The sequence below is a fragment of the Ambystoma mexicanum genome, chromosome 4q (genome assembly GCF_040938575.1).
Source record: "Ambystoma mexicanum isolate Mex_15411 chromosome 4q, UKY_AmexF1_1, whole genome shotgun sequence".
Classification (NCBI taxonomy): Eukaryota; Metazoa; Chordata; class Amphibia; order Caudata; family Ambystomatidae; genus Ambystoma; species Ambystoma mexicanum.
In genome coordinates this window covers 306006268-306026492 of record NC_090928.1, presented here as the reverse complement: position 1 = coordinate 306026492, position 20225 = coordinate 306006268, and the positions used below count along the sequence as shown (strand labels likewise).

The following is a 20225-nucleotide window of genomic DNA, read 5'->3' as shown; positions in this document are numbered from 1 at the left end:
GAAATACCGCACTAGAGTTTGGTGTATGCTAGACGGGAACAGATGTAAAGGGGTCAGGGGGGAGATGGAAAGGTAGCAAAAGAGGAGGGATCGGACAATAATCACTGCACAGTTGGCCATATGAAATCATTATGTTTGGTAGCTGGCTGGGACAACATCAAAAGGAGGCAATTAGGCATTAGTTGCTGAAGTGGGTCGGGGAATAGGGCGTAGGACAGTGGGTGCTGGCCATGACGAAAGGAAATCGTCAGGCAGAGGTATCGATGGGATGGGTCAGAAAGATTACAATGTGGTTGGATATTTGGGGGAGGGATGGAGAATACTGGGGGGGGGGGGGAAGAGTGTCAACTTTCACGACAGACCAATAGGAGGAAGGAGGGGCTGCGCCCTGCAACAAGCAGCATTATGGAGGAAAAGGCCCTAAAACACCATCACCCCAGGGTGAACGGCTGGGATAACATAAAAGGCCAGTAAGGGGTGTGGGAGGGGTTTGTGGAATAGCTTCTGGTCAAGCTCTGATGGGAAAATAGTAAGAAAGGAAAGACTTCAATAAGTCGTCAGCTCCTTGGTGAAGGGCTACCAATATCTGGAAGGTTACGGAAACTGCAATTGCAACATCACCACAGAGTGAAAGGCTGGTCATATCAAGAAGTTACTACACAGGGGTCTTGAATGCATAGTCACTGGGAGGAACAAAACGCTATAATGGGCATGCAGATATGAACAGGATGTACCGAGGAAGAAAAAGTGTTGCAACAAAGCAAGGACAGTAATATATGGGGATCACAAGTGCGTGTGCAAGACATTTGGTGTATGCAATATAACAGAGTACAATGTCAGGAAAGGGTGAATGGGCACCAGATCGAGCCCTGTAATGAGTGCGCAGTGGGGGTGGGGAGAGGGTGCAAAATGCCATCAAAAGTGGCTAGGAGTGGTTATATTGGGATGACTAAAAAAGGGAAATTCTGAGGGGCCGTGCATCATGATAAAAAGCTTTGGGGAGAAAGAGGATGCAAAATGCTATCACCCGCAGTGTAGGGCTGGTATATTAGGAAAGCCATTAAGGGGTGTGCAAGGGGGCATGGAATAGCTTCTGGTTGAGCGATGTGATGAGGAAACGGTAGGGAGGGAATGACGTCAGGACGGCATCACCCCCCGGGTGAAGGCCCACCAATACCTGGAAGGTGAATGAAAGCGCAATAGCAAGGCCTTCACTCCTGAGTGAAAGGCTGGGCATATCAAGGAGTACAAGGAAGGTGGCAATTGCATTACCGGCAGCAGCTGCAATATATAGTAAGGGCGCAAAGGAGCATGTGGGGGAACAGGTAGAAAGGGTGCTGGGATGGTGGAGGCTGGGAGATGCAATAAGAGCCAGGTGCTTGGGGTGGACCTTGGTACAACTTAACACATGAGGAAGGGATCCGGTTGGGGTTGGCAAAAGGGGACACTATGCACAATGGGATTCCGGTAGGAAGGGTGAATAAGGTCATTTTGTGGGAGGATAGAGGTAGGAATATAAGGGAGCACCAGAGGCAAGAAATGGGAAACTGGCCTAATATGACCATGGAGAAGGGGGCAAGGTAGGTCTGACTAAAGTAAAGGGAGAGAAGAGGACAATGGGAGTAGGCAGGTTATAACAAATAGGAAAATAAGCACCAAGGTAGGAGAACTCAACAGCGGCAATAGCCAACGTGGAGTCTTGGCAGAGTTACCCGGTGAATCCAAAAAGAAATGCAGTCATGGCCAAAAGGGTCCAGCAGCTATGGGGGATGGAGGAGTTACGCGTACGGCATCCCGGGTGCAAGACCTTTGGGAAGCCAGAGCCGTGAGAAAAAGTGGAGCGGAAGACTTGATGTTGCAAGGAAAGTAAGCTAAAGGATTAAGAAATTAAGCAATGTGAGCGCTTCGTGGAGGTAATCCATCTTGCCTTCAGGCGGGCTGACACCAGATGAGCATAGTTACTGCAGCTGGGTAGTCAGATCACCTGTAAATCAACTCCTGCCAATAAAGCAGCTGTGGTACTAGTGTACACACTAAACCTGCGTGGTCGGCAATTATGGAGTCGTTACTGGGGAAGTGAGGGCGAAGGTACTGGGTGGTGGGGAGGCGTTAAAGTATAAATAAAGGTTGGAATGGCGAAGTGTGGGCTGTGACCAATAGGTTTAAAGGCGGTTTAACATTGAAGCGTGAGGGCTTTACTGGGGACTCCTGCTCATCTTCCACAAGCTCGATTTTTCAGCACAGGGGGTATTTTGGATTTCTGTAAACTCGCATTAAGAAACATTTTCAAAGACATTTCAGCACTCCGGCATAACACCCCAAAGCAATGACCACTAGCAACATGCACTAAACAATTTCTTCTAAGGGATTCAGCATGCACCTAACATTTCTTGAGAAGGGCAGCTGTGACACTACTTAGAACCCTCACCAAGATTCTAAACTGCCTTTCATCAGAAAAGATGGGGGTGCAGAGAGGCCACAGTAACTTAGCTACAAATAAAAAGAAAGCAACTAAAGAACAGAACCGTAATTTCTTGAAACTAAGAACTGAAGATTAATTTCCAGCTGGAGCACAGAGAAGTGAAAAACTAGCATAACAGCTAGTATCTGGGTTTGACTTTTATGACAGAAGATGACTTAAAAGCGGTAAATAGTTGTTAAATGTTTTTAACTAGTTGAGGGAACATGTGTACCGAAAAGGCTAAGCTTTTCTTGTAAAAAAAATATTCAGAACATCTAGTTTTGTGCCAATAGAAGATTGGAATTTGGTATGTTACTCCATTTACGATTCATTACCTGAAGCTACGCAGAACTGCAGAGCAAGCGAAGGATTAAGAAAAGAAACCTTCAGCGTGGCAGCACGTGACAGAGATGCTGTGTTACCATGGAGCGGGAGGAAACTAATAGCGCTTTGAGCGCAGTGGCATTAATAAGTAGCGTGGGGAGTGCAGTGATATTTTAGTTAATTGGAGGAGTGCAGGAAGTGCACTACAACTAAAGAATAATATAATCCAAAAGAAAGTTCCTTCTGTTATGCGGGTGGTGTTCATAAAACGTACTCTTGTAAACCTAGGCCAGGGGGAACTACCTTCCTCTGGAACTATTTTGGAGTCCCAGACCCTTTCTGGTGGTCAGTGGGCTTACCTATGCCACCTATGCAAGGAGGATTTTCTCAGATGCACTCCTAGTCTTGTTTTGGGGCACTGACCCTTGATGGCCCCTCTGATAGGCCCAATGCTTGCCCCTGCATGAAGCAGACACCTCTACTCCCCCCGTCCACGTCCCTACCGGTCCGCCAGTTACCTTCTGGGACTTTCTTAAATGGCACCAGTCTCTACAGTGACTGGGGTCAGTCTCTTTCCTGCAGCTGTCTGCTTAGTTACTGCTTCTGCAGCGACTCTACGTGTTGTGGCTCCCTGCAGTCATGGCACAGTTAGGGGACAGCGCAATCCACCTCCTTCTAGAGATCGTGCCACTACCTCACCTGCTTACCGCTGGGCTTGGTCCTGCCAACGCAGGACCAGTCAGACCCTCTCAGCTACTCACTGGCATCCTCTGTAGAGCCCTCAAACTCCTGGGTTCTCTGACGAGAAAGGAAGATGGAGTACTTCTCTTCACTTCATAGGGCTTACTCCACCCCAGTGTAACGTCAACACTGGTCATCAATGGCTCCTTGATATTCCTCATGCCTCCTGTGAGCCACCTCGTTTCAGTACTAGCAGTCTAGTAATCCTCATGTTTTCTGTGCTCTTCTTCGTCCTAGTATTGTTGGTCTTGGCTTTACCCTAGGAACTACAGAAATATATTGGTTTACTTTCAATATAGTGGTTTGAAATGGAGGGGGGGAAAGGGGAAGAGAGGGGTAATATGCCAAGTAATACAGAAATACTGGTTTCATGGTTTTAACACATGAAATGTTATGTTGCACATGCTTCTTAGGGATTTTTCCAGTGGGCAAAAAAAGGCAAAAAAAAAAAAATACATCACAAAAGATAGCTGCTTTGCTAGCTTTTGTGGCCAGAGAGTGGCTATATCTTTGAAACGCTAGAGGGCTCCACTAATGGAACAATGGCAAAAACTTCTTCAAAGATGGGTTACAGCAGAAAAAGAAATACTACAGATGAAGAAAGAAAAAAAAAGGAAGCGGCAGGAGGCAGGGAAATGGACTGGGTTCAACTACCATAAAAAGCTCACATCCTCCCCAGATGATTAGCCCCCGTAAAAGGAATAGACCAACAAACTGTTCTACAACAAAGAAAGGAAGAGAGACGGGTCCCGACGACAACAGGACATCCCCAGAGGAAAGGCTAACTAATCGATTACTAAGGAAATATAAGGACTTGCGCCTACTCAATGGCGACTAATACATATAAAGACTGGCTGTTGTGACATACGAGGATTCAACAGGGGAATTAGGAGGCTGGGAAGAAAAATGTACGTTTACCATACAGTGATACTTTACAAGTTGCAATAAGTTGTTGGCACGATATATATAAATATTTGTTTGCAATTCATTACATTTGCATATGAAATGAAATGCAAATAAAACGACAATAAGAATGAATCTATTTGATCATACATTCATTTTAGATGCTTCACTTAGCTTAAATGAGCAACAGGTGCTTTAGAGAAGATTTATGATAAAAGCAGGGGTCAAAATGTGTACGCGCCATTAGCCTTTGGTTAGTGATAATAGATCATTCTTATTTGACAAGTAAGAAATGCGCTGTATGTTTAGAATTGAGGCGGTGAGTGACTTTATGGCTGGCTAATAGCTTGCACCTTGAAATGTTTCCTGATAAAAGTAGCAACGTATAGGAGCAGTATACAGTTTGCTGTGTGAGAACGGTTGCCATCAGGTTACAGAAAGCAGTCCGTGTGGGCAATGGGGAAAGATTGAGGCAGAAATACAGTGGATTAGAAACAAGTAATTGCGACCGTACTAGATGGCTAACTGGGCAGCATTACACGTTTCGCAGTGCAGTACATCTTTAGCAGTAATTCCTTTAACGCATCTTTTTGACCAGAAATTGAATAACTGCCCATTTTAAAGCAACGCTGAATCCTGGAGGTGAATCCTCTGCCTTACATCCAAAAATCAAAACGTTTACAGTGTCAGAATTACGTCTCACTGGAAATCTGCCGAAATCCACCATCGATTCCTATGAACACAAAAAAACGGTTCCAACAGTGCCTTACAACCACTCGTAATGCAGCGGTAAATCCACCAGAATGAGTGGCGGTAAAGGTAAACACGTTTATTGCCATAATCTTCATAAGGTCCAATAGATGGGTTACGTTTTCCATATCTGCATTACACTTTTAAAAATTTAAGGCAAATAAATTGCTTTTGACCAGAATCCCACAAGGACTTGGCTAAGTGCTAAATTGGGTTTAAAAATTAAATCTCCTGGTTATAAGAACAGCAATCTGGTTTCTAAGTCAGAATATTACCTTTTAAGTTGAACCACATCTATCTGGGCAAGTGCTTCCTTTAAAATAATATGGACATCTCAAAACACATTCACGGAGTAAGGATATTAGTATAAAATGCGCCTCGCAGCAAGGATGAAAGCGAGTATGTGAAACTCAGGACATGGAGAAGAGTTTCATGACTCTGGTACTACACTTTGGGAAGCGTTCCCTCCAAAATCCAGACTTAATGCACTAGAAGTTGATAACCACAAACCTATGATCTAAGGTTGTAGCCCCATGCCTCGAAATTACAAATTAGATTACAGTTAATGTGCAAAGGGCCCATATACCGCAGAGATGCAAACGTTATACAGTTAATCATGTTCCTTAAGCGAGAACCTCAACTCAGCATTGAAGCTGCAGTGTCCTGTAGTCTGTGGCAGGATCTCCAAAACAGTGCTAAACTTATACAGCATTGTCATATTCCAGACATGTCTTTCTAGAGACTGTGGAGCTATGGACTTATTATCGTGTGGGCAAACCTGAAGCAAGGCCTGCGCATAATGTTCTATAAGACCATCATACTTAGGAGGCGAGTCCAAGTTAAATAACATTTCCATGTTCAAATAAATAGGAACTTAAAGGGAGTGTGACAATATATACAATTACATAAGATGACAGAAACATGGGACAATGAAATAATAAATGCCTTTATTATTCAAATTAAGAAATTATCTAGTATTTATAATCTCGTTACGTCTGTAACTAACATTCTAAGAGAAAACAGGTAGAGTTTCACAATACATAGATGATGGGGCTGGAAGATGAAAATAAATATGGATACGCTGCATTTTTCTTGAGTAATGAAATTATGGCCTATAGAAGCCTATACAAAAATGACACTAGCACAAATGACGCACATTAACATTTACTCGTTACAGTAATGAGCATTCTGATGTGCATGCCCAGACATATGACATAACAGGAAAAGCGACCAAGGCGCTCTATGCAAGTTCCACTTTAGGAGTATTAAAGACAAACAAGGAGGAGTATTAAAGACAAACAGGACTTTCTTAGGACCTTGCATTCATGTATTGCACTGCTAAAATGTAAACCTGTCCTTATCTGAAAGTACTACTCCTATAACTAATATTTCTTACCTGATTACAAGTACCACGAATGTCAGTGCAGTCAAAAACTTTAACCTAAGATCTGTAAAGGAAAAGAAAATGAATTTAGACCAATACCAGCTTGCGAACATGATACTTCGAAACACATTATTTGCATAGGAAACATAGTATTACTTATGCAGAGTGCCTTCTGCAATGCCAGTCTTAAAATATACTCAACTCGATGAAAGGAACCACAGGATACTTTCAAACACTGGAAAAGCAAATAGTTTAGCCTTTTCTAAATGGAACTCTGTAGCTTGGTTAGATAATGCCAAGATGAGTCCCAACTAATGGTAGTGCAGAAGCACTTCCTTTAAGGTAAAACGTATATGGCTCATACAGGGGTGATAAAGCACCATATGCATATATTAGCCAACACTAACACGACGAATGGCGTTTTCTGCCCCCACAATGCTGACCTTACATCTCACACACAGTATTTTTGCATGAATAGGGACGAAACTAAAACGGTAAGTGGAACACAAATCAGTTCCGCCATTCTACTCCATCCTTTACCAGACAGTACAATTAAGTCAACTCCAAAGACAGACCAATCAATCAAAAATCAGACAAATGTTTGTGGATGGTGCAGATCCATAAAAAGCCATCCAAGCTGTGAGAACAGTGGTTACTGATTAAGCAACTATTTATTTCTATCACCAGATTCTCCCATGTGCAACATCCTTTACAGAGGAAGCGAAGCAGTTCCCAAACAGAAAGGGTGGACTTGGAGCACACCATCTCCTTGGAAAAAGGGTCCCGTGTTCATTTTGGGCAAACTGTGCTTCATCACTGCAATAAGTGTCAGTACAAAAACAAAGAATGCGTGGAAAAAGGCATTCAAGCAGCTTTCGAGTTACTTTTCTCAAAACTGAGTCCACAACACTACCTACACTGAACAGCTTATATGCTGAACCAGATCTCAAAACTACAAGCAACAACACTTCAGTACCAATTCACAGTTGTGTAACAGGTTCCTCAATATAATAAAGAAATTTTCTGCCACTTTAATCTCTGCAACATTTGAGACACTTTGAGACAGTTTGTCAATACAAACATGCCCGCTACAAAAAGGCGCTAAAGACCATGTTGCTACACTTGAGCAGTCAAGAATGTAAGGACCCTGTACATCCTGCGACTGCTGTTTGTGTCCCTCCAACTGCATTTCCCTCCACATAACTACCTCCACTCTCCTCTTCACCCCCCTGTGAAGCTGAAGCCGTCAGATTTTCCGTGAGGATCTGGAGGTCAACAAGGTCGAACGCTGCCGATAGGTCAAGCAGCAGGAGAATGGCTAGCTTGCCCTTGTACTTCGCCTCGTCCATATGAATTTTTAGGTCCAGAAGGGCTGTCTCTGTTCCGTGCCTTGGCCTGAAGCCAGATTGTCTGAGGCCCAGGTGGTTGTTCTCTGCCAGTTACTTCTGGATTTGTAGGTAGGCCTCTCTGTCTATGACCTTTTGGATGCACGGTACCGTGGTGATGGGCGTATAATTAGTGGGGTTTTTAGGGTCTAGATTTGTTTTTTTTTTTTTTAGAAGGGGCATGACCCAAGCCTCCTTGAGGCCATTCGGGACTGAGCTGGATTTAAAGGTGGTGTTGATTAAGGCTGTTATGAAAGGGGCCAGATCGTTTGCGCCTTCCTGAATGATGGAGGCTGGGCAGGAGTCCCCTTGCTATCTGGAGGTCTTGAGGCCTTTGATGATGCTTTCCACTTCTTTCGTTGCGACAGGGGCGAAAGAGAAGGGAGGGCAGGCTGGATTTTTAGATGTGGGTGGTAGAGGAGAGTTTGCTTTTTTGGCTAGGCTAGCCTTTTTCTGTTCGATTCTGGATTGTAGCACAGCAATTTTGTCAGCCAGAGCTTTTTGGATTCTTTCACACCAGTCTGCATCTTTCACGCAGGTTTCTGTGGGTGGAGCGGGCGACACAAGTTCCCTGAGGCTAATGAAGAGCTCTTTTGTTTTTGATTTGGCGCTGTCGATTTTTATCACAGGTCTCTTTTTTGGCTCCGATTGAAGATTTGTAAGTGGTGGCTGCTTCCGTGAATAGAGTTTTGTTGGCTGGGTTGGACGTTTTTCTCCAGGTGGCTTCCGCCGTATGTTTGGCGTTCCGAAGGGTTTTAAGCTCAGGAGTGAACCATTTTTTCAAGTGGGCGGCCAGTTTAGCGAGTTTGATGGGAGCGATTATTTCTACTGCTGATTCAAGTGTTTTATTATAGAGGTCGGCAGGTTTTCCACATCTAGGTTAGTCGTTTGTAGGGGTCAGGATATTGTAGATTAGAGGGCGAAGGCTTTCCAGGGTGATGTTGCGATTATTCCTGGAGATGGTTTGTGGGGTAGTAGCCGGTGAGATGTTCAGCTGCGCCTTCCCTTGGATGGAGAAGGAGATGACGTGGTGGTCTGACCAGGCAATTGGTTCATGATGGAGGTGGAGCAATTGTGATCCGCTAACCAATCCAAGGTTCCGCGTTTGTTATGTGTTGGGGATCTAAGCCTGTGCTTGAACCCTAGTTGGGATATAGTATTTTCCAGGGATAGCGTGTTAGCGTCATTAGTATCAGTGAGACCTAGGTTTAAATCCCCAAGAAGGATAATTTGAGATCCAGTTTTGGTATTAGTGGTCAGGTCGTCGGATATCTCTTCCTCAAATGAGGAGATGCCTGGTGGTCTATAAATGAGGTGCACAAGGATAGTTTGTGCTGCAGAGTGTTGGAACTTAACTGATAGAAATCAGCGGACCGCAGCTGGCCAAGGGGGTCGCTTTAAGGCCAAGGGATGTTTTAGCGATAAAGGCTACTCCTCCTCCTTTACCTGAATTTCTGTCATTCCTTAGTATTGAGTTGCCCTCTGGGATGGTGACAGGGCTGGGCCTCCTGCCTGATGCAACCAGGTCTCAGTAATGGCTAGGAAGTAGAGGTTGTTAGCTGAGATAAAGTCTGCAATGTCGAGTGCATGGGCGACCAGCGACCGAGCATTGATGAGAGCACCTCTAATCAGCATGTGTTCGACTATGCTGATGGGTGTTTTTTTGGTGTTGTCCAAGATGTGCACAGGGGTAGCTTGTGGTTGCTTAGGATAAGAGTAATGGGGGTGTTTTTTGTTGGGTGTCCTGTGGGGTTGGAAAAAGAGCCAAGTCTCAGGTTTCTGTCTTTCACTGGGCATGGGTTCCAAGGTGTGGGAGGAACCGCAAAACGGCGAATCCATTCTAGTGGGCTGAGTGGCTGGTTGAGCAAGAGTGCCTGATTATGGGCTATGTGGGCATAGGTCCTGGTGAGTGTCAGGGGTGGATGAGATAGTAGTTGTGGTGGGTTTTTGAAGGGGTAGTGGGGAAAGGAGTTAAGTAGAGGAAGTATCATAGCTAAGATTAGTGCAGAATTGCGAAGGGCTGCCATGTACTCAGTGGGGGTGTGTTAGGGTCCCTAGATATGGAGGTCTATAGGTGGAGATTGAGGTGCAATCCTAGGCTAGTTCAGATAGTAATGGTGCACATGATAATGGCAATACACAGGGACTATGCAAGTTCAAATAGAATTGGTACATATGATAATGGCAGTACATAAAGGACTAGCTCAGATAGAGCTGGCACACACAATGGGCGCTAAAACAGTTGATAAAGTGGCAGAGGTCAACATTTGCAATCAGTACAGGCGAGGCCGACGGTTAAGTCAGGGCGTTTTGTGAATGAGCAGATGGAAGAGAAACCAAAAGCTGTACCAATATCAAGGCTCAGATCTGGGAATGGTACTCGAGGCTAAGTTTTTGATAGGCAAACAGTAAAGATTACCGATTAAAAGGCATACATGTATAAAAGTAAGGCAGCAGTGATACAGTATACAGTTGCACATTGATGGAAAGCAACACTTGCTATACGGTAAATGAGGACGGTAGTATGGGCATTATCAGGATAAGCGGAAGGGTATAATACGACCTAGCAAAGAGTCACAATCGTGGTATGAATTAGGAGATGAAGACCGGTTTGAGTCCCAATGCAAACAGTAGCCACAGTTGCAGCAAGTTAATCGAAGGCAGTGACACTGGATATAGGGCGTTTTCCCACACAGATGTGGCGACCGTAGTACTTACTGACTGGAGGGCGAGCTCGTCTGAGCAGAACACCGGTAGGGGGGGCTCAGCCGTGTGTGCGGAAATGGATTGTATTGTGCAGGGCTAAAGCTGTACAAACTGCAAATAAACTTGCCTCTTGCCACGCACAGCAGCGAACAGGGCCTTTCTTCTGTCCTTCCTCCGCAGCTGGCTTCTGCCTGCCAGAGATGCGGATTGGCCCAAGGAGCGTGCTGGTTGCTTAGCAACCGAGGGGAGCCTCACTATGGGCCCGAGCAGCGCTGGCCATTTTGATGTGGGCAGCGCGGACAGAGCGGCAAAAGTGGACATTGGGTGATTCGATTTTCACACAGATGTCAAGCAATAATGCTGTAGACCCGATGCAGCAGGAGCATCCAGCCGCTGGTAGGGCTGATGGGTCTTAGGGTCAATACCTCGAAGAGAGGGCTGATGTAGCTGTCTAGCAGGGACAGGCCTTCTGCCTGATCTGGATTTGATCAGCTCGGCAGCAGGGGAGGGAGATGGGCTCCAGCCCACTCGACCTCACGAGGTTACATGCCTTCCAAAAACTACATCAGCAGAATGTAGAATTACAGGCGAATGTCCTGAAATTAGAAAAAGAGCTGGCAGCTGAAAAACAACTTGCATTAATGCAACAGGTCGAAATGAAATTATATCATGATAAAGCAGATAAATATCAGGTGTTAGCTGAGCGAGCTGATGTGAGAGTGGCCCGTTATAAATACAAGAAGAGAAGGGGGGGGAGTGAATTCTCGCAAGGTAGCAACTGTGGCTGCCACCGCAGTGGTAGACTGGGACCCAGATCACTGGTATGGAGACATATTAGATAGTACTAGTACAGAGAGTGGGTCGGAACCAGAAACTATACCCAAATCAGAACCTACTCGTAAAGAGGTAGTGGTCAACCCGGCGATACAATGGACAATGGGTCGTAATCGCAACAATCACGGAGGAGGGGTAGTGGATATGACCGCACTGGAGGATTATTCACAGCAAGCAATTGGGGAAATAGTTAGCCGGTTAAAGCAAAGGGCAGGAGAACCCTTGCTGACATAGATGGTCAGGTTACTTGGAGGGGCAGCGGGTCTTCTGCTCGGTCTTTACCTTTAACTCAGGAGATCAAAATATAGGAGATTCTACGTGTAGGCCCTCTGGGAGAGGCTGACGGGGGAGTCTCTCAAATGTCCTTGCTGCAAATGGCGGCTCAAGGATGTAATTGCAAGTATCCTATTGCCTCATGGCCGACCGAGGAAAAGAAACAGTACAAAGTGAAAGTGGATATTCAAAGACTGAGGGAACATGCCATGAAAGAGAATCCATTTAGATGATCCCGAACATATGGGGTTAGTAGCATTATCCGAGGGCGCCCCTCCAGCATATAGGAATATTATAATGACTACTAGTGGGAATGACAGTTAAAATAACAGATGAGGTGGTAGATGCTATTAGACAACTGGCGGATTTGGGAGAGTGGGAAAAGGTTGAGGAAAGACCCCAAGAACGGGAGACGGAGGGGCTAAGTGAAAGGTCACTCGACAGTCACAATTCGGGCATGTCTAGAAAGGATATATTCCTAGCGTTACTGAAAGATGGGGTACCGCGAGGCAATAGACTGGTTTGAGACATGAGAAATGCATCAATTGTACAAAAAGCGGGGTTTGGATGGAAAGGAGTGTTATAAACAGGTGAAACGCCGAGAAGCCCATAAACAAGAGACAGGGGAGGATCCTTTTACATCAACCCTGGAGACGGGAGATGAGGTGTCCCCAGATACATCGAAGCAATCTCAGCTGATGTACGCTGATCTGAGGGAAATGATGAGTGCAATGGTGGGGATGGAATCCAGAAACCTGTACTCGAAATATTAATAGGATGATGGTCAAACTCTGGTAACAAATGCCCAAATCAAGATAGACAGACAACCTCATGTGAAAGTAAAATTATTTTGGTAATGAGGAACATACAAGAGGTAAATGCCTTAATTGATACCGGGGCAGAGGCCTCATCGATACATGGAAATCCTTTGAGATTTAAAGGGTGACATTTTACGATAACAGGATTGGGGGGCAAAGAGATCCCCGCCGTACAAACAAATATAGATATGAAAATTGGGAGCTTGAAAAGGGATGGCTATCAAGTATTGGTGGTCCCAATTCCCAAATACATTATCAGATTTGATATTCTAGAAGGATTAACCCTTGGATTAGGAGGGAAACTATCAGTTTGGGGTCAGTGTGTTCACTTGTACCACCGTGAATGTGGGACAACTGAAGATGTCCCCGGTGCAGGTTCCGATAGCCACTAAAATAGTGTCCATGAAACAATATCGGATTCCCGGGGGGGGAGATTTCAGAAACCATTAAAGGGTATGTAGAAGCCAGTGTGTTGCAACCAGTGACTACGGCATGGAACAACCTGATCAGCCTGTCAAAACCAGACAGAAGGTACAGGATAACAGTTGATTATCACCAATTGAGAAAAAAAAACCTCTGCTGATACTGGCAGTTCTAGATGCAGTGAAGCCAACTGAAAACATACAGACATTTGAGGGAACATGGTATGCAGTGTTAGATTTGGCTAATGCCTTCTTCACCATTCCAATCGCTGAAGAATGTCATGAGCAGTTTGTATTTTACTGGAATGGGAGGCAGCATACATTCAAATGTCTCCCAATGGGGTATATCCATAGTCCAACCATCTGTCACCGGCTGGTGGCAGAACATTTGGACAAAATCCTGTGCAAACCAGATGTGCAGATTATACATAATATTGATATACTAATCCAAGGGCATGATGAGAATAGTGTGCTAGTGCACTTGGATACAATTAGGGATGGTTTAAGGAAGGAAGGATGGGAAATAAATTAAACCAAAACACAAGGTCCAGAAGAGACTGATTCAGTGGCACAATGGACATCGCAAAATGGTGCCTAAAGCCAAACAAAATATTGAGCTTTCCACTCTGAAACCCAAGAAACCAGCTCAACAGTTCATTGGGCTGTTGATATTTTGGTGACAACACATACCCTATTTAGGGCAAACCTTGGCACCCCTTTACAAAGTAACACGTAAGAAATTCAATTTCGAATAGGGTGAGGAACAAGACCGGGCGTTCCAATTAGCCAAAGACACCTTTCAGAAAGGGCTCGATTTATGGCCATTGAGGAAAGGCGAGGTTAAACTAAATCCATCTGTCCAGGATGCATATGCCAACTGGAGTTTGTGGTAAAAACAGGACAGAAAACGAAGGCCTTTAGGGTTTTGGAGTCGCAAGTTACCTGAAGCTGGCGACAGATATACTCCATTTGAAAAGCAACTGTTGGCTTGTTATTGGGCACTAGTGGACATGGAACAAATTACGGTGGGTCATGATGTATTGATCTGACCAGAGATACCAATTATGCAAAGGGTGCCGAGTTCTCCTAAAACCCATTGGATCAGGCACGTACAAGAGGCGAGCGTTATTAAATGGAAATGGTACATACAAGATCGTGCCAAAACAGGAAAAGGCGCTGTGGCCAAGCTACACAAACAAGTGGCAGGCGTTCCGTTAGCTAACTTGGAACAAAATGAGGGAGATTTAATGAATCTCTAGTTAAATGGGGAATTCCGTATGGAGATCTGTCGAATGAGCAAGTTGAACATGCCTGGTTTACGGATGGCTCAGCAAAGTACCTGGGAGTTGAACGACATTGGAAAGCAGTAGCTTACAATCCCAAACTGAAAAATGTGTTAACCACCTCGGGTAAAGGGAAGAGTAGCCAATTCCCCCGAATTATATGCAGTGCATCAGGCTTTGAAACAAGAGATGCATGGGAGTTGTTACATTTATACAGACTCATGGTCCGTTGCCAATGGCTTGGTGATGTGGTTGCCTACGTGGCAGAAGTATGGGGAAAGGAAGTGTGGCAAGAGATTGCTGAGATGCTAGCACATATTACAGTAATTGTGTAACGGACTCATTAGAACGGTGGTTCAATTCTGTTGCTGATGAACATGCAAAAATTGCAATCATGGATGCAAGGGCTGAGGAGGAGGATCTGGAATGGATTGCTAAATGGGCCCACCAAAAGAGTGGACATCTTGGAGAGAAAGCTTCTATCAGGTGGGCACAAGATGGGGGAATTAGTATCCCATTAGAAGTTGTGAAAACAATAATTCTGCAGAGTCCTATGTGCCAACATCAGAAGCAAAGATCTATCCCACATATTGTTCATGGCACATTGAAAAGAGCCAAATTGCCCAGACAAAAATGGCAAATTGATTACATCGGTCCAATGCCCACTAGCAGGGGAGGTCAATATGCATGTACTATTGTGGACACATATTCCGGTTACTTGGTGGTATTACCATGTAAAAGAGCCACACAATTGAATATGATTAAATTATCAGATCAAGTGGCAATGTATTATGATGTTCCATTGCAGATCCAAATGACAATGGGTCCCATTTTAAAGGAAAATTGTTTTCAGACTATTGTCAGTAAAAAGTAATTGAATGGATTTTTAAAGTCCCTCATCACCTGGAGGCTTCTGGGTTAACTGAAAGAACGAATGGTTTGTTGAAAGCAGTTACGCAAAAATGAGGAGGGTACCTTGAAATGGTAGCGTGAAGGCTGTGCAAATACTTAACCGTCCCACTGCGAACGGCGAGACTCCATTAATGTGCATGCAACCTTACAATTCAGAACCCATAGAGCTGTGGAAACTTGGTTGTACTGGCAAATATCTCCTGGTGCATTAGCTCCTTATTGTGCCACTCCTGAATCAGCAGGGGTGAATTTGCATGCAAGAGAATAAATCAGACATGAGCCAAGTAAGATTGTGGTAATTGACACAGGTATTGGGGGGGGGGGGGGTACAAATTCTGTAGGAACATATGGGATTGATTGCCCCTAGATCCGGACTCGCCCGCAAAGGCATTCAGGTGTAAGGGGGAATTGTAGATGCAGATTATCAAGGTGAAGTCAAGGTTATTCTCATAAATGGTGGCAAAAACATGTTGCCCGTTCATAAAGGAGACTGAGTGGCCCAATTGATATTGGTGCCTGTAAAGTTGCCCATGGTGAGGAAAGGAGAGCAGCTCATGGTAGTAACCATTCTTGGGGATAAGGGTTTCGCCTCGTCTGATACTGGGGTGCCGGGTGCAAAAGTATGGGCCGAAAAACCTAGTGGTTCGCCCGTTCCCACGGATGTGATTGCAGCAGGGGAAGATCAGGTTGTTCTTGTAATGGAACCGGAGAAACGAAAATAGATTCATATTCCCGCTGACAAATGTTATTTCCGTGAGTGATGCACGTTTTTGATCTTTGGCTTATAGATCGTGTGTATGCAGAGTGCCTGTGTGAGGCGCGGTCGTGTATTTTCAGGAGGGTCCGGGGACATGCTGCAAAAGTGGCAAATGTCTCCATCCTGCCGTTGGAGTCGGGGATCCGGATCAAGACGGACATGCTTGCTACTACTATTGAGCCTGATGATGCATCCATTGCAGCATACCACAGCGCTATGAGGAAACAACGTTTACGAAAACATGATGATGTACACCTTTCTGCTCTTTCTATATCGTCGGTGCAAAATAATTATCCTACGCTGGTCAGCTAGAGCGATAATATATGGGTGTACCCGGTCCAACGAGTGCTGAACGATTCACATTTTTGTATGTCAGATGTACATGATTCCGCTACTTTGGTTTCCACATGGCTTGTGGCAATACCAACGCCTGTTCCAGTATTACGGACCTTGTTTAGAGTTTAGCATAAGGGTCCTTTGGTTGAGAACTCTGATGTGCGAGGTTCCTTTTCTGTGTATGAATATTGTAAATTCTGTGCAGGTACGGGCCGTAAGTGGAGAAGTATGACCTGTATTACAATATTACCCCTACCAATGTCTGTTACCAAATGACCCGTGATTCGAACTTTGTTGGCAAACGCCAACAGTTGGACTTAAACCGTGATGAGGAGAGGATTGATTACGAGCACCGCCTATGCGCTTGACCAACTTCTGTTTGCATTGACATTTCCAGTAATATGTGGTGTAATTTTACTATTCTGACAGCCACCTGAGCCATGTGAAACTTCCTGCAGGTTGGCTATTTTCCTATGGGAATCAAACATTCATATATTCCGGCTAATATTTTGGGTGGTCCTTGTACTCTAACACGCCTTGGCTTAATGCTATTCCGTCTATGCCCTTCTATTCGGCAGTTCACGCGATCCGCCTGCTATAATGCCCTATCACCCAATTGCAATTCTGATGTACATTTGTTGTCTGAAACAGTTTTGGGATTGGCCCTTTCCTTAGTGGGGATTTGGGGGCTGGGGGATATAAAACCATGATTAGGTTGGCTTGCCTGGTAGTTAAGGAGCTTAATGAGACTTTGCAGGCTTTAACTGAGTTGTTGCTAGATGAGAGAAACTTTAGGAAAGCTATTTTACAAAATAGAGCAGCTGTTGATTATCTGTTTTTGAAACAATTTGGGAAGTAGCGCTGTGGAAGGAATGTGTTTTGACCTGGAGGATCGTTCCCGTTCTATTGAGGACCATATGAAGGACTTGGAGTTAGTTGCAAGGGTGACGCAGGATAAGACCTGGGACTGGTGTGGTCAGATGTTTTCCTGGATTCCTGAGGCGTTGCGTTCGGCTTTGGTTTGGGTTTTTGGCATTTTTGCTGTTTTAGTTTGCTGTTGTGTTTCTTGTATTCTGAATCTGTGGCATTTGTTTCATAGGTTGTGTGGAACCTCCTTTTCGCCCATTGGGTTATGGCAGTTGAATATCCAAGGGGTGGAGTGTAGTGCATGTGCAAAATGAGCCAGAAAACATGGCGCTGATGTGTGGCCATCTTGGATATTCACTTCCGTTTACTGCAATGAAAGCCTATGTTTTTCTGGGCTCAGCCAGTCAACATGCATTCCTGCCGCAAAGACAGTCACATATTTATGTCAGATGACCAAGCCGGGGAGAATAGTTATTGTGTTGTCCACCGAAGGACAAGCTAGGAAGGGAGTCGGAGCACTCTGCAGGTGAAGTGATAAGGTGTAGAGAGGAACGACGGCAAGGAGGGAAGATGTTTTTTTTCCACTTCTAACTGGAATATTCCACTCTGTTTGCGCCTCATACTTACTGTCTGCTCTTTGGCCGAGGGCTGCATGGTAACCCATGAGGGGCGGGCATCGAAAGCAGCCCCATAAGAGACGAGGGTATTCCACTTGGAATAGGATTAGAATTTGGACCCTGGGTCATGCAATCTCACTGAGAGGAAGGACGCTCCGCTCCAGGCCCAGTTAGAACAATCAATCTCTTTGACTACTTGCTGTGGGACTAAACAGTGGCCGAGATGAAGGTGTCTTCTGTGGCGATCATAACAGTGATGGATTTTATCTTTGTCTATATCTGACAGATGTGTTTATATTTTCTTTCTGTATGTTGTAATTGATTAAAGGGCCTGTAACACGCAATTTTTCTTATAACTAACGTGTTATGTGCAATTCTTAGCCTATCTGAGTCCAATAACTAATTTTGCAAGGGTCAGGAGAACATAGGTATGAGATCTCCACAGGTGGCCAATAGAAAGCAAAACAGATGGTATAGACTCTTCACTCCTTCCATGAATGCCTTGATAACAGATACCCTCCACCAAGACACCTTGTTTTGAGAAGTAGTGTAAGCAGACAGGACCACTAAGTGTACCTTGATGGAATTACATACTAAACCTGGTAGTCTGGTAGGTAAAGCATATAGTGGAGAATGTTAGATGGTGAACATTCAATTGGATTTAAGGTTTGTGATCTGCACCACACTACAAACCTTTTCCATTTGTTAAAGTAAAAGTGTCTGGTGTTGGGTATACGTGCTTCTTTGAGGAGATCCATACACCTTTGAGGAAGGTTTAAATGCCCAAACTCTAGGACTTCAGGAGCAAAGCTGCCAAGTTCATACACCGAGGGTGTGGATGGAGTGTTGTCCCCTTGTGCTGGGACAGCATGTTGAAGGGGCACGGAGGTTTCATTGAGTAGGTGTGGAAATCATGGTTGGAGCGGCTGGGATCAGTGGGACTTTTTCCTGGTGCATTTTTTCACTATCCTGCTGAGGAGTGGCGTCAGTGGAAAAGCGCAAGCAAATGTCCATGACCAACTCATTCACAGGGCGTTCCCCCTTGGATCCTGGTTGGGGAAACCTGGATGCGAAGTTTGGGCACTGTGCGCTTAGGTTTGTTGCAAATAAATTTAGAGGTGGGTGACTGTTAGGCAGAAACCTGTGCAGTTCCCTTAGGGCCACTACAAAAGATTTAAGACTACAGGTGTTTGGCAGTAAACCCATTTGGTAGCAGTCTGTACCACACAGATTCACTTGGTAGCTGTGGCTGAGCAGTCAGACTTCCCTCAAGAAGAGTTAGGCAGTATACAGAGCATACAAAATAGGTACAGAAATACAGTAGCACAAGCAAACACTGACCAGAGCTTGGGTGTAAAAGTATATAATTATTTAACACACTTATAAAACACACTAGCACAACATTGTTAAGATCAGTTCAAAACAATCACTATTATCATATGTACATCCCTGATTACTTGTTGGACAAGTCTTAGTTAACATCACTTATTTCCAGACAGAGGTGAGCGCTTAACGTTCGATGGCACTCCAACAAGTTAAATAAAAAGGGAGGGAAAAGGCAGAATTATGGAAGCACACACACAAAACACTTTTTAAAGAACCACAACAAGTTCGGAAGGCACAGTCTACTGGTGAGCAAGGAAGTTTAGGTGCCAGGCCCACTTTCAAGGGAACCAGGCGGAAGATGCCCAAGATCAGACAGTTACACAGAGTCTTTCAAGTTTGTAGAGATAGTTCGAAAAAGGTTTAGTTCAGTTCAGAAAAGTTAGCTAGGGTGTCCCAGGCTTACCCAGGTTCGAGAGACGAGGATTTAATACACCCTGTTCAATCGGTTGCAAGGGAAGCCAGGCGGAACACGGTACCTTAAACGGAGAGGATCCTCCAGCGGGGGCAGTTGTTCCTGGCGGAGGGTGCAAGTCGCAGTGTCGTCCAGAGGAAGAGAAGATCTCGTCGTGGAGGAAAGATGAAGGTCGTTGAACTGCCAGGGAAGAAACCAGCACCGAAGTTCTCCAGTACAAAGGTACTACCCTTTCGGTTTGCGGTAGTGGTGAAAACGTGGTATCCTGGTTGCCGGGGTGCTTGGCACAGGCAAGGCTGTCACGAGATGCTCCAGGAAGGCGAAAAGAAGGTAGACTGGTTATCCCCACCAGTCGAAGGAAGAAGACTCTCCGGGCTGGAGATCTCCTCTGTCGTTGGGAAAAGTGGTGAGACGGTTAAGCAGGGCTCCACCGGTGGGGTCGTCGTTGCAGGCCGGCTCAGCTTCTCCCTCCTCGGATTCTTAGGTCCTGTGGCGACTTCTGAAGTTCCAGTCCCCAAAGCCCTGCTTTTATGCAGCATACCCCCATTCACTCAGCCTAGCTGTCAATCAAATATGCTAAGTGGTGAGCCGGCCGGCTCACCACTTGGGCCAATCACACAAGAGTGCGACTTGAGTTACCAAGGTAACTCAGTC

General features: G+C 45.1%; 1 protein-coding gene across 4 annotated transcripts in view; it reads right to left on the bottom strand.

Annotated features, from left to right (window-relative positions):
- TMEM181 (transmembrane protein 181) overlaps window positions 1-20225 on the bottom strand; it is an 875876-nt gene that overhangs the window by 136819 nt on the left and 718832 nt on the right. For all 4 annotated transcript variants that reach the window (XM_069607878.1, XM_069607881.1, XM_069607880.1 and 1 more), the window contains one exon: window positions 6576-6627. In XM_069607878.1, coding sequence (XP_069463979.1) covers window positions 6576-6627 — 52 coding nt within the window. The remainder of the gene's footprint in view (window positions 1-6575; window positions 6628-20225) is intronic.